The sequence below is a fragment of the Pelobates fuscus genome, chromosome 4 (genome assembly GCF_036172605.1).
Source record: "Pelobates fuscus isolate aPelFus1 chromosome 4, aPelFus1.pri, whole genome shotgun sequence".
Classification (NCBI taxonomy): Eukaryota; Metazoa; Chordata; class Amphibia; order Anura; family Pelobatidae; genus Pelobates; species Pelobates fuscus.
Genome location: NC_086320.1, coordinates 74,867,751 through 74,883,055, shown reverse-complemented (window position 1 = coordinate 74,883,055; position 15,305 = coordinate 74,867,751). Strand labels below are relative to the sequence as shown.

The 15,305-nt window shown below is 36.9% G+C and overlaps 1 protein-coding gene across 1 annotated transcript in view; it reads left to right on the top strand.

Moving 5' to 3' along the window:
* Nucleotides 1–15,305, top strand: part of LOC134607811 (polyamine-modulated factor 1-binding protein 1-like) — a 340,326-nt gene that overhangs the window by 66,493 nt on the left and 258,528 nt on the right. The window contains 4 exon segments of the mRNA XM_063450371.1: nt 200–283; nt 762–929; nt 2,696–2,938; nt 4,479–4,709. Coding sequence (XP_063306441.1) covers nt 200–283; nt 762–929; nt 2,696–2,938; nt 4,479–4,709 — 726 coding nt within the window.

Here is a 15,305-nt window from a genome sequence, read left to right as displayed (position 1 = left end):
AACCATAAGAAAATTGAAAAATGGTCTGGTCACTAAGGGGTTAATTCACTGGTTAAATAAGTGATTTAGCAATACCAACAGAAAGAGCAAAAGTGGTGTAAAATTTAAGCATGTCATAGAGTTCTAATGTATGCAATTATTTAGTCTCTGTCTTACGTGCTACCCATCTGTATTTCATTTATAAAATTGTATTTTTTAGGTTAATAACAGAGATCAAATCTCATTGCAACTTAAGACAGAATTGAAAACATCACAGGAGAAATATTTTGGCTGTCAGGAAGAGGTAAGCCCATGATATGTTTTGACCGAAATGTACATTTGCAGAGTTTTCTTATTTTCCACACCAAGTCAACTCAGTAACCCAGCTATACCCTAATCGTTTACTTATTCTTATCCTTCGTATTCCCTTCCTCCTTGTACGCATGTTTATCCTATCTTTTGTTAATGTCTGAATATTGACATATTTATACCATGCCATGTGTAATACATTTTAGCTATACAGTGTGCTGCACTAAAAGTACATTGTTAGATCATATACTTTGGGAAATGTGGTAAAAGTATTTATTTTCTGTTTTAGGATTCATCAAAACCGAAAGCATTCTAAACAGTGAATTTTGTTGTGATGACAATCTGCTTCCGCAACGTAGTCTGTAAAATTACGTTTGCCTATTTTGTCCTAAATATTGCTAATCAGTTTTCAGTGCACCACAACCTTTTGTTTACTGAATAATGAATTAATGTCGCTTATGTTTTCTTTACAGTTGAGAATTCAAGAGGAAGAGGTCACAAGGCTGCAGCAAAAGTCAAAATGTTTGCAGACGGAAACCCGTGAACTATGGGAAAAATGCAATAAGCAGGAAGATCAACTAAGTCAAACTGAAAAAGCAAAACAGCAACTTTTGCACGATCAAGAAATTCATCTGGGACAGGTATGGAAGGATACATTTGCATGTTTCACAGAAGTACTCGGCTAAGAATTTCCATGAATTCCGGTATAGGAAACATCCAAGTATAAATACAAACAAAAAACATATGATGGTTTTAAATGCTTGTGGAAGGGGAACTATTCAAGCTAGTAAAACATAATTGTTAAAGAACAATTCATCAACAGCCATGGTGTTCCATAAATTTGAGATTTGTAACAGTTGTTTGAAGCAGTCATGAACAATGTACACAGTCGAAAACCATTTGCAGGCAAAATTTAAAATTTTCAGTCATCTGTACAATTTTCCATTATGCAGGCTTCACATTCATCAAATTAAATAATAACAACATGCAAGTTAAGTTGACAGGTTGGCAGAGTGGTTTAAGGAATTAAAGTTTTCAGCGTTTGTTCTTCCCAGATCTATAAATGTTCTGGATTTTTCAAATAGACAGTTGGGATCAAATGCCATATATACATTTCCAGTGCATTTTTAACAGTGATGAGATAATCTCTGAAATACAGTATGAAATTATTTTCACATTGGTAAATACTTTCATAAGAACAACCTTAGTATTCTAGACATAAATTATTTTGCTAGTTGCAAAGTTTTAGTTAAGCCCGTTCATGCGCGTGTGTGTGTTAATATGTATTTATATAATGCACATATATAAATGCTTCATTGCCTGAAAAACACACTGCAGAAACAAAATTGCACACTTTTATATATGTAATTTATTTCTTAGAAAATAAATGTGTGGTTAATAATATCATAATTTAACTTCCACAAAGATGTCTTTAGCTCCTCAATTTTTAGCAGCGCCCTCAATATAGCTTAAACTAAGACACATAAACTTATAAATGACTTCTACATAGTAGTTTAAGATAGTTTTACAAATTGGAAGCAGTGGACACATTCCAGCACACTGTTTTGAATAAGCAGGATGTGGCAAGCAAGTCGTGATTTTTAGAATAAAAATTAGTATCTAAACAATAAGCTTCTATGTGCGTTTCTATAAAATCATGCATAAGAAATCATCTCTTTGTCTCTGTCCTTCTGTCTTTTCCTTTCTTGTCTGGTCTCTTGTGTTTGTCCTCCCTGTGATTTATGCAGTCTAAGTTCTCCCCGTGATCTTTCCTTCCCATCCTTCCTTTTTTTTTTTTCAGGAGATGTATGTTCTATTTTTCACTACTCCATATTAGGAGTTCTCTGGTATCTGGCTTTTCAAAAGTATATTTTTGCATTCATAAAGAGAATTCAGAATGAACTCAGTTCAGATATGCTCAATGGTTCTCATGTTATTTTAGGACAGCATTTTACTGTTATTTTATTCATATGTTCTGAACTATTTCCATACCTGTGTTGTCAAGATAACACAAAAAAAACAGGTCTGATGTTTGCAGACAAATGCATGACCTGATCCATTTTTAAACTGTTTTCTAATGGCAAGTTATATCACCTACTTAGTAAATAAGGTAGAGCTGTCCACTTTGGTATAATTGTATTCATTAATGGTAATTTTTTGGAAACTTTTAGGAAAGTTGGTAAGGGAAAATTTTTGTATTATGTCATTCACTTACTGCTGCTAAACATTTAAATACATGTACTTTCCCAGACATTGATTCTTTTATTTTATGTCTGTTTTTAAGTGTAAAGATAACAATCTGTGGCTTATAATTTCGTGCACTTTATGTATAACCAGTTGTTCGATATCATTATGCATGACGCTATAGTAATAATTTTTTTTTCTTTCTTTCACTATAATCTTTAAGATTCAGAACTATATCACAACAGTAGAAAAATTGCAGAAAGATTTGGATATTGCTAAACAAGTCCATACTGCAGACTTAGAGCGATGGAACCAAAAGTCATCACTAATGCAAAAAGAATTTGTTCGCATCACTGAAGCACATCAAGAGGATCTGCAAAAGCTACAAGTGTTCAAAGACAAAGTAGCTAGTCTTGAGATAAATTTAGAGAAGGCTGATTTTATTTATCATGAAGAAAAACAGAAGGTGGGGAACATTTTATATAACGTATTTTGATTTTATTGAATTAAAGATTTAAGTTTTTTATATTTTTGAACAAAACTCACATAATTACTTGTGATTATTGCCTGGACATGTTTTAATATAGCAATTTGTTTAGTAATCAGGCAAGAGCAAGTTTAAGAACTGTGGCTTTCAGCCTGTGTATAACACAAACATACTGACCTGTGTGCTGTAATATATCATATGATACTTTTTTATTTTATTAAGACTAAGACAACAATAGTTTTCTGACTATTCAATTTTTTTTACTGGAGTTGGACCTCTGTTACATGCTTTAGTCAGACAATTATATCCTGCAAAGCTTGATTCAGGATTTGTAGAGCAAAATTTAGAAACACTTTAACTGTTGACTGCTGGTGTCCATTGAAGACAGGGTAGGTGTCACAGTGCCATTACCTTTACACAGAGGAAAGAGGATAGCCACAAAGTGAGGGTCCAAAAGCTGTATTACCGTGCCTTAGAGTGGCTGACATAACATATTACAAGAAAGAATCAAAGTTAGAAATAGCCGAAGTAAGGAAACAGAAATACAGATACACGAAAATCAAGCCACGTCAGGATAATAGAAATACACAGTACAATAAACGAGACAGGTCAATATATCAGACATATACAGGTCAATATACAAGCCAGGTCAGCACTGCAGAAGCAGTAAACATGTAACTAAACAGAAACCATGACAGGGCAATGTGTAAGGGCCTAAACAGGCCTTAAATAGGTTCACATGTGATCTGTGATTCCAAACAGCATAAGGTCGCCTAAATGATGTTGCCCCTTTAAGGACAGGTGTGATGTCATAGTATTTAAACCTATTTATGGACGCTTCCTTAGAGCAGGCAGTGACTGAACATATGTGCAGCTTGGTGCCGGTGAACGCAAAGGAACTATTCGCTGGTACCGAAAGGCTAAGTATGTTTCCCCCTGTAGGTCTCTAGCCGCAAGGCCACATGGAGCAGTCGGGCCTCGCAGCTAGAGGGGAGCCTTATCATCACAGTATCGTCACTGTTGGAAACCATTGACATAGACAGAAATGTTATCACCAGTGCAGAGCTAACCTTTTAAAAGAGCTACGTGCTTATTAATTGCACTGTTAAAAAAAATCAACCTATTTATATCTGTGAAAATTCACATGTGCAATATACAGACCATAGAAATGGGTGGGCAACCACTTTTCTAAATGATGGCAACCATTGTCATCAAATTATTATTGACATTAGTCTGCCTACTTTATTGTTAGATGGATTTCATCAAGTATATTTCCCTAGATGGAGGGAGACATATGGTAGGAATACCAGAAAACCAGGCTTAGGGTTTTTGAGAATTATTTGAATGCTTACGTATCTTTATGCAAGCTATTGGTTTGGAATCTCTGCCGATTTAAGAAGAAAATGACATTTACATTTTAGATCAAAATAAATGTTACAGAATGTAAATAGTTGTACATATTCTACAACAGACTACACCAGTAAGCTCGAGTCAACTTTCCATGCATTTACTTTTTTAGGTGGCTGGAGAGAAAGAAGTAACTGAAAAGCAAAAAGCCAAAATTGCACACTTAATGGAGCGTATAAAAACTATTGAACAAAAGATTGTACAGAGCTGTGGTGAGACCAAAACATGTGAATCATCTCTAGAGTTATACAAAAAGAAATATCGTGCCTGCATTGATGCTATTAAATCTCTGGAAAAACTTGTGGAAAGTCTACAGAAAGAAGTAAAAGAATCAGCCACTGAGGTATGATAGATGTTCCATTATTCTTATTCACATAAAGCGGGGGTAGGCAACCTTTGGCACTTCAGATGTTCTAGACCTCATCTCCATTGGTTCTATGCCAGTATTATGACTGTAAGAGCATTATGGGAGATGTAGTCCACAAGATCTGGAGTGTCAAAAATTACCCACCCCTGCCCTAAAGGAAACCATAAAACATTCACCTGTATGAATATTCCCCTCCACCCTGAAGTAACATCAACCTTTAAATTAGAATCGATCCATATTTCATTGCATTTTCCTTTCCACTTATTATCTATTTTTAGACAAATTAGCCTCTCACTTGTGACATTGTTGGTCAAACAGCAAACTGGTTAATTTCTACCCTTTGATCTGCTCACTCTCTTGCTCCAAGTTACCATGCTTACCTCAGATTCTCTCTTGAACCAGTAACTTTCCCTTTCACAGATTAAGGTCTCCATAGACCTCTGGGATACATCGGTAACGTGACCTGTGGCTCTACTTGTACAGAAAGGTTACCAAACTCAAAAAAAACTAAAGTTAAATTGCTATAGACCCAATATTCTCTATATCCTACTTCAATCTTCATTATTTATTTATAAAGGTACAAAACATATTTACACTTACTCATAGTTTTATTTTCACAATGAGGGTGGATATGTCTTGTTTTGTAGAAGGCCAGTCTTGTATTTTTTTTTTTAGCTGTGAGCAATAGTAAAAGTGAGTAATAGTGTACATCAAAAAAAACGAAATAATAAAAAGCATGCAACCACAGTAAGACCAAGGCTGCTTCCTTACCCCACAGCTGCACAATTCTATGATCAATTTTCTTCACTTGTTTTTAATGAGGGCAGCACTTCTTCTGCTGTCTCTCAAGGGACACCATCACAAACCAAGCTTATTGTGTTGTTACATTATATGCATGTTTTTTTTTTCAAGTTTGTTTTTAGATTAGGTTTCAGATCTTGTATTTTTAGACAAGACAATATTTTATTGGCAAGTACTAAACTTTCATTTAGGAAAGGTGGATAGTTGTTACTAAACATTCACACTCATAGTTTTTTCATTTGGATATTTATATTGTAGATATTTAGACTTAATAGGACTTCAACAATATTGTGAATACAGAGCAGGGGTGTACCTAGAGCAGGGGTAGGCAACCTATGGCACGTGTGCCATGCACGGCACTTGAGGTGTCTTTGCACGGCACTCAAGGCTGCCAGAGCCAAACAGGGTCTGGCCTATCAGGAGTCCCAGTTAAAATTCAGATATCTGCTAATATGAAAAGTTGGTGAAGGAAAATCCTCAATTTAAGCATTGCAGCACTTATGGGAATTCACACTGGAGTAGAGCAGTCCGCAACGGCTGTTGCAGCCTGGTCCCCACTGGAACCCAGGGAAGCACTGCTAGATATACACAGAAATGCAGAATGACCCTCCCTCATACAAATAATACGAACAGCCCACACACAAACACACGCACAGTCCGCACAAAACGTAACATCACTAACAATCCACATACATGCACACAACCCCACACATGCAGTCTCTCACATGCAATACCCCAAACAGCCCCACACATACACACACTACGAAACTCACTATGTGACATTTTCACCCTTGCTCATAATTCCACAAGCAGCCCCCAGACACAGCCGACATTCATAGGTATCATACACGATTCCACAAACTACTCATGAACATATACACTATAAAAGCTCATATACGCAAAAATACAATGATACAAAGCAACTGCAGTATAAATAACACAAGCAGAATATGGAAACATACACACCTCAATTTAAAAAAAAATAGGAGCGGCATGCTACGGGCCATCACAATCTTATTTTGGCACAGTGCCGCTAAAAGGTTGGCTACTTCTGACCTACAGTATTTTGCACCCAAGGCATTTCCTGTGTGTGGCACCCTTCCACCCTCCTTGCACCACCCTCCACCCCCACACACTTTAAAATGTAAAATGTAAAACCCCTGCACCCTCCTTTCCGTTACTGCTGAAACTCTGTGAAGACAGACAAGTGGTGCACATTAACGTCACGTTGGTGTGACAATGCGTGCCTCCACACTCTTCCCACTGCTCCTCCAAATAGTGCTGCCTGGCCGCAGCCCTTGCGGCTCGCGGTATAATAATGAATAGATCATTGCACAGGCAGTCATGGTACCGCCCTGTTAGTGGCATCTGGAGTGGCTCCCTCCCCCATGCCCTCCAAATACAGCCTCGTGCACACTGTCCCAGGAACATAATCACTTGCACACAGTGACACACATACAGTTACAGGCAGACAGTTACACAAACAGTTGCAGGCAGTCAGTCACAGGCAGATAGTCACACACACTGTCACAGGCAGCATCACCCAATCACAGGCAGACAGTCACACACACTTAGTCCCATGTATATAATCACACATACAGTCACACACACATAGTCCCATGTAGACAGCCACACATACAGTCACACACAGTTACAGACAGACAGACACACACACACACACACACAGACACACACACAGTTACAGGCAGACAGTCACTGACACACACACACAGTCACAGGCAGACAGTCACACACACACACCGTTACAGGCAGACAGTCACACACACACACACACCGTTACAGGGAGACAGTCACACACGCACACCATTACAGGCAGACAGTCACACACACACACACACGGTTACAGGCAGACAGTCACATACACACACACACAGAGTTAAAGGCACACACAGTTACAGGCAGACAGTCTCACACACACACACACACACACACACTCTCTCTCTCTCTTACTTACAGTTAGCTTGGGCTGGATGAGGAATGGATTCAGTTCCTTGTGTGTAGTTGTTGGGGAACTCGATGTGCAGCAGTAATAGCAGCAAGTGGAGGCTGTGCTTAGCTCCGCCCCCGCTGATGATTTGGCTCCACCCTGGCTGCTTAGCTCCACTCCAATTGTGTTTCATGTGGCATTTAGAAGTTCTGCGGCTACCTGTTCCTGCATGTGTGAGCTGTGTGCCTGCACAGCTCACACATCCTAAGGCTGCCCTGGTCATAGCACCCCACTAGTGAGTGGAACCCAGGAGAGACCGCCCCCTCCAACCCCACTTAGTATGCCACTGGTACAGAGATCAGTTTTCTGGAAGTATATTTCCGTATTTGTCAATTAATCTTCTTATGCATGATTATCTTCTATCACCATGTCAGTATACATTATTAAGCATAGACGATGGTGGACATATTTTCAGTATGGCACATGCACCTCAAAATAACCTTGCAAATTTCTGAGTGCAGGCAGTGCCAAAAATGATGTAGTCCCATGTCACTCTGTCTATCTAGCACAGGGCTGGAATAACATAGGGGCTGATGGAGCTGACGTTTCAGGCCCATGCCCATGGAGCAGGCCCATTGATAAATTATTATTTTTTTTGGAAATAATAATAATATTTTTTTTTACTTTTCACGTGCTCTTGTGCAGAGGAATTAAGTATGGAAAGATGGATGTAGGGAACAAAACTTGTGTTGACTGGCTGATAATTAAATTAGTTAAGGTAATGATCTTGCTACTTTGATCTCTCTAACACATTCTACACTAACTACTTTCACCTTTTCTATGTTCCATACTGCATATGAAGAGCTGCTAGTAAGAGGGCAAGGCAAAGTGTGGACAAGTGAGTGCTAGGGGACAGTCTCCAGAAAGCGTACAGTGAGCACGTCCATAGTTGGCCAGCCTTCATGACTGGTAGGCAGCCTGGCATGCTTTAATGCCATGCTAAACTTCTAATTCTTCAGGTTGCATGGTAGAACACACTTTATAATTGTACCCAGAATATTTCAATTGATCCTAAAAGAACAGGCAATTTGAAAAGTAGAGAGGATCTGGACTTATATGCAAATGGTATACGTTTGTTCTTTTAAACCTAAAATCACTGTTTTGTTTTTCTTGGCGTAATGTAACGAAAAGATAGATTTTTGTTAAAGCTGTGTTTTTACATCCTTGCTTTTTTTTTTTTTTATATATTTACAAAAGCGCTAAGCCTCTCCTAAGATACCTTAAAGGAAAAAAAAAATACTGTTCATGATAAGTCTTATTAAAAAGTAACAGGAAAAGATCCCTTTTAATTTTACAATTTAAAAGAAGGTTCCTCAAATGATAAGGAAAACACATGCATTTGCACATTCCCCTTATTTTGGGCACCTCAGCCTTTATTGTTTAATAACTAGAAGAAGACAGTTGCTGTTAGCACAATTGTCTGTTTAGTTTAATGATACATTGTGAAACAATAAAGAATTGTTTTGACATGTCTGGCTCTTAATTATTTTGTATATTATAACGTCAATGAGTGAAATCAGTTGTGTGGATTTTTAACTTGAAAAATAATAGGTATCCCTTTTTCACATTGAATACTTCTAACAAAGTAAAAGATTTAAGATGGAAAAGGCATACTCAATGACAGGCAAAGGCAACCTTCTGCACTTCAGATGTTTTGGACTACACCTCACATGATGCTTTTCTAGCATTATGGGTGTAAGAACATTATGGGGGATGTAGTCCACAACATCTGGAGTGCTGAAGGTTGCCTATCACTGCTCTATGATATAACATTTACCTCCTATTAATCTAACTCCTGAGTTGAGTGACTAAAGCAGCAGAACATTTGTTTTACCTTCATGTTTTATTCTTCTGATTAAAGGGGCACTCTAAGTACCATAACAACTACCGTCCTTGCAAAGCTTATTGTGCAAACAGTATCCTGTATCCTCTCTGACTTCCCAGGATGACTTCTAAATTGCAGTGATTTGCAAAAAAAAGAAATGCTGTGGTTATCAATCTGTCTCCTTTATAATTATTATTATTTATATAGTGGTAACAAATTTTGAAGCGCTGTAAAATAGGTTGGCTAAAAGACAGGTAGTTTCAACAAGGCAAGTTGGACACACAGGAACAGAGGGTGTTGAGGGCACTGCTCAAACGAGCTTACATTCTTTATCAAAAGTGGGAGATATAAGTTTGTCTTTGCAGTGTTTCATCTATCCTGGAGAAAACCTGAGCAGCCGCCAATCATTGCACCAAACAAGGTTTACAAATCTGTAAACCTAGCTATGTATAAATTCATAGTAGATTTACTTGGGCTGATAATCTAATGAAACAAATATTCTTTTACTATGGTATGTGCAACTGTGGCTGGGCTGTAAACTATATCATTGGTGGTTCATCAGTAGGGATAGTAAGGGCAGCTCCCCAGCAGATAATTGTTAAAATAAAAAAAAAATATGTCCAGTGGGAAATAAAAATAAACTACTGTCATTGTTTTGTTTTGGGAAAGAATGATTTATAATAGCTAGGGGACCATCCCCAAATATTGATTTTATTCACAGAACAAGTGAGAAGTTATCAATAGAGGGATAAAAAAAGAGTAGGAGTAAAAATATATATGTATAAATATGTAATATATAATTGTATATTGTTTTTTACTGGTTCTCCTCTTTTCCCTCTTTTGGTTGCTCTTTATCACACAATTTTTGAACCAAATGGCAGGAAAATGCACCTATCAGTGTACTGTATGATATATACAGACACTCCTCGCTTACCGACCGGGTTCCATCCGGTCCGGTACGATCCGGTCGTAGAATGAATTGGTCGGTAAGTGAGGAGTTAAGGGATTCCCTGCTCTGGTGCGGTCGTCTATGTTTGGGGAAAGTTCCTGAACATAGACGAACGCACCAGAGCAGGAAATCCCTCTAATCTATGCTCGTGGAAATTTCCCCGAACATAGCTTAGAGGGATTGACTGCTCTCATGCGTTCGTCTACATTCGGGGAAGTTTCCCTGAACATAGACCTGCACACCAGAGCAGGGAATCCCCACGACGACTCGCACTTACGCATGGTCATAAGTGCGAGCCATCGTAAAACAGGTAGGTCACTAAATGAGGACCACCTGTACATAATATTTACTTTCTGTACATATTTTGCATTACACTAATTGGCCCCTTTTCACATCTTTTGGTCTGTCGAATTAATTTTACCCAATCTTTCTTCATTAACAAAATTTGGCCAAACCACCATATGGCCAAAATTCAGCCATCCCCACATTTCTTTTTCAGGCTGAAGTGATTTGACTGAAATACATTTTTCTGCAGTCTGTTGGATAAGCTATTGAGAGCATATAGGCATGTGTAGAAATTAGGTCGCTTGATGCCTTTTTTTATTTTTTGTATTATGGTTCTGTTTTCTTATCTGCCTATTGATATATTCAGATATTTAGTATGCATTATTTGCAGTTGGGTCCATTGTTTGTATTTCATTGCTGGCAAGCTAGTTTGGGGGATTCATATTGTCTTGATTAAATTTGTATCTTGTAATAGCTTTTTTATTGGACATAACTTTTTGCAATGACAAGCTTTTAGAAGAACCTCCCTTTCTCAAGTCTAAAGCATCACTGGTTTTATATGGCTACAATCTCTACTTTAACATTTTGAGTACAAATATTCAAACTAATGGTTTTGCTAATTCACATATGAATTTTGGATCCATTTCATCATATTTGTTTATATAATGCTTTTCATTATAATTCTGCATGTATTGTGTGCATTTTTATGATACTTGAGGAGGGATTTATAAAGGCAAAAGCAGGTGCTCTTATGGGATTAAGTGCCAAATAAAAAGCAATCAAAATATAAGCCAACAGAATGTCTCTCAACATTTATCACTTTGCAACCAAAATAGTACCTCTTTTGCTTTATTAGAATTTCACCCAAGTATGCATGCACGCTCCTCTGAAAACATTTAGACATACATAGTTTGACTTTGAGGAAAACAGAGTTTTACATACTTGAGCAGTAAAATAAATTGTGCCCGATAGTATATTATTTTTTGTATGTCTTCCATTATTGTAAATATCAGTTTGTGAGAACAAAAACATAGTGTTACAATTTAGCAAAGACTGAGAGCAAAATGGGTAAATAAAAAGTTTTAAAGCACCTCTAGATAAATACTTTAAATTGTCTACTTTATTGAAAAAATGTACTCTTGTGCAGTCATTTTTAGCAAACCCCTTTAGAACCCCACATGCTTCTGTCCAAATTGCATAGCTCCCAATGTTAAAAAGTATTGTATTGTGCTCAATGTAATTTGTGGCCTGTGTCTACCAAAAATAGATTATACATCTTATGCCCCCCTCCCAGCCTTCCCAATTTTGGCAAGGTCTGCCTACACAACTTTTCCCCCCCTAATGTTCCACTTTTGATGACACCAGGAAACTGACCCCCCCCCCCCCCCCCCCCAAAAAAAAATAATAAAAAAATAGTTTGAGCACATAGAAACATAGAAACATAGAAACATAGAAACATCATTAGATGCACTTGTGCTATGTTCAGGGCACTAGGACTTTGCATTGAAACAGTGCTCTCTGCATGGTCCACCCTCAGTGGGTTAGCCAAAATGATTGACAGGCAGCCTAGTGTGCATTCACACCTTGCCACCTCTCTGGGTGGGTCAGTCCTGCTTTATGTGACACAGGTTATGCGATTTGAGTTACTGGCCTCTTCCCTTTACCTTACCAACCAGCATCCCACATCATAGGACGCTGAATATGGGGGATATGAATGATGGACTAAATCAGGACAAATACATTCTGAAGCACTTTTCTCTAGCTGAACTATTTAGGTAAAACATAAAACAAGTGGAGATTTGTTTTTTTAATTTCTTGATATTTTTTCATAATAAATTAGAAGTTATATATTACATCAAATTAAAGCCATCTCTGTCCTTTGAAAATAGTATATAATCTGCAAAAATTAATTAAAGGGTAGCTGTCATGACAATACAGCATAATCCCAAATGATAAAGTTTCTAATTTCATCTTTACCTCGTGCTAGCAGAATTGCTTGCTTATGTCTAGATTTCAGTAAATTAGAAGTTAAACTTCCCTGACAGTTTAGTCTATGCCATTTGGAGAGAAGAAAGATGCCCTATGCATGTCTGTTACCAGGTTAAACACTTCTCTGGACATGCCTCCTGCTTTAGTTCAAACCAAAGGAAAGCAATACCTGCAATATGACGGGCAGGCTCTGTGTCAGAGAAGCTCTAGCATTAAGCACTGAAAGAGGAGAGAAACAGAATGTTTCAGATATGTATTATTCACACAAAGCCAAAATAAAGTGTTGGGTACGTTTAACCTACTATGAGAAGCAAGTGTTTGCTACCCAAACAGGAGAGGTGTGTCTTACAGCAAGTGTAACACCCACTAAAAACATGATTGATGCGCTCAGCAGGAGACAGAGATACATTTATTAAAATATGAGCATTTAACAGTATTAAGGGAAGAAATATTTAATTGTATAAAGAGTCAAGCCAGACGGTTAGAACACTACAAACTTATATCTGTGATGACAGGTTCACTTTAAATACTAAACAAGAAAAATGAGGCTTTGTCATTAAGGGGTTAATTCGCAGAGCGTGTTCAATTTCTGCTGTACTAAAACAGTGAAATAGTCTAAATTCTTTCACAAAAAAAGGTCTCAGGCCTCAGAGTTTTCTTTGTTCATTTTGCTTTTCTTTATAATGTAATTCCTAAACCATAATCCTCAAATTACACTTTCTTGGGTTAGTGGACTTTGACAGCAGTGATATTATGTTTCATAATATTATTTTATTAGATTCAGGGTCAGCATAACATCAGCTTTGTATCTTTTCAGTATGTGCTGATAATCTTGTGCAAATTCATATAAACGCAACAAATAACAATAATAATAATAACATCCTCAGCCTTTAACACTATCATTGCTGAAGATTTTTTTTAATCACATTATGCTAGTGAAAAAGATAATTCTGTTCACTTTCTCTTTGGTGTACTGGTTTTATTATTTAAAATGTAATAAATGCACGGGAAGCAACACTTTGTAATTTCCTATAAGAGCATTTTAGAAATAGGGTAGACGATTATGTGTTATGTTGAATGAACAGTGTGTGCCATGTATACATTAAAATAAACAAGAAAAGTAAAGTTCTTATTGCAAAATTTTTATAGTTATTATATTTAGTGCATTCAATTTCTAATTCAGATATGGAATACATAATTACTTAGGGTCTGTTTTTCCTCTGTATAGTTCATAGCAAATTTGATAGATATAACGGAAAAGTCCAAAATGAAAACAAAATATAATGTTTATACTAAATATTGCCCTGTGAATATTAAACATTAAAATTAAGAAAGAAATCTCTAACTGCATAAAGAAGCAGAAAAATGGCACAAAACATTCTACACATATATCTTAATAAAACTACTGTCTGTAACCCCACTCAATAGTCCCACATACATGGTCTCAAACACACATATACATGCTGTGAAACACAATCAAATGCACTTTGCAAGACACACAAATACATGAAGATAGTCTATCAGACACACATACACAGTGATACACACTGCTATATGCGAACATAGGTGAGGAAGGCTGAACTTGATGGACGCAAGTCTCTTTTCAGCTATGTAACTATGTAACTCTCATATACAGAAATGCACACATAGATATCCTACCTGATATAAGTACACCAATATACACTACTAGACATACCAATGCACATTACCAAACATATGTAGATAAACACACAATATTAACCCCTTAAGGACCGGACTGTTTTTGCGATGTTGTACATTTGCAACCAGGCATCTTTTTACACTTTTGTGGTGCTTGTGTTTAGCTGTAATTTTCCGCTCTCTCATTTACTGTTCCCATACAAATTATATATTGTTTTTTCAGGACAAAAGGGGCTTTCTTTACATACCATTAATTATGTAATCTCATGTAATTTAATTTTTAAAAAATGAAAAAATATGATGAAAAATTGAAAAAATACATGTTTTTTGACTTTTATGTGAAAAATCTTTTACTCATCTACAAAAGCGAATGAAAAAAACTGCTAAATAGATTCAAAATTTTGTCCTGAGTTTAAAAATACCCAGTGTTTACATGCTTTTTGCTATTTTTTTGCATGTTATAGGGCTATAAGTACAAGTAGGATATTGCGGTTTCAAAACATACATTTTTAAAATGTATCAATAGTGACATTGTAACACTATTATCTGTCATAAATCGCTGAATAACACTCCACATGTACATATTTTTTTTAAAGTAGACAACCCAGGGTATTCAATATGGGTTATGTCCAGACTTTTTTAGTAGCCACTTAGTCGCAAACACTGGCCAAAGTTACCGTTCATATTTGTTTGTGTGTGAAAAAAGTAAAAAACTAAATTGAACGCGAATTTTGGCCAGTGTTTGTGACTAAGTGGTTACTAAAAAAGACTGGACATACCCCATTTGCAATACCTTGGGTTGTCTTCTTTTGCAAATGGTATGCCATCATGGGGGTAATTCTCATTCCTGGGCTACCATACACTCTCAAAGGCAACGTAACCAACCTGGCCATTTTCAATGTAAAAATATTTGACCCATATTTGACCCATATTTGACCTCCAAGACTAACCCCTACCTCACATACCTGTCTCTTGCCCTCTCCTAAAGGGCAGCCCACCTTATTTGACTGCAAATTCCTGTCCTAATGTGTTTTACACCCCACCTCCTATAGAATG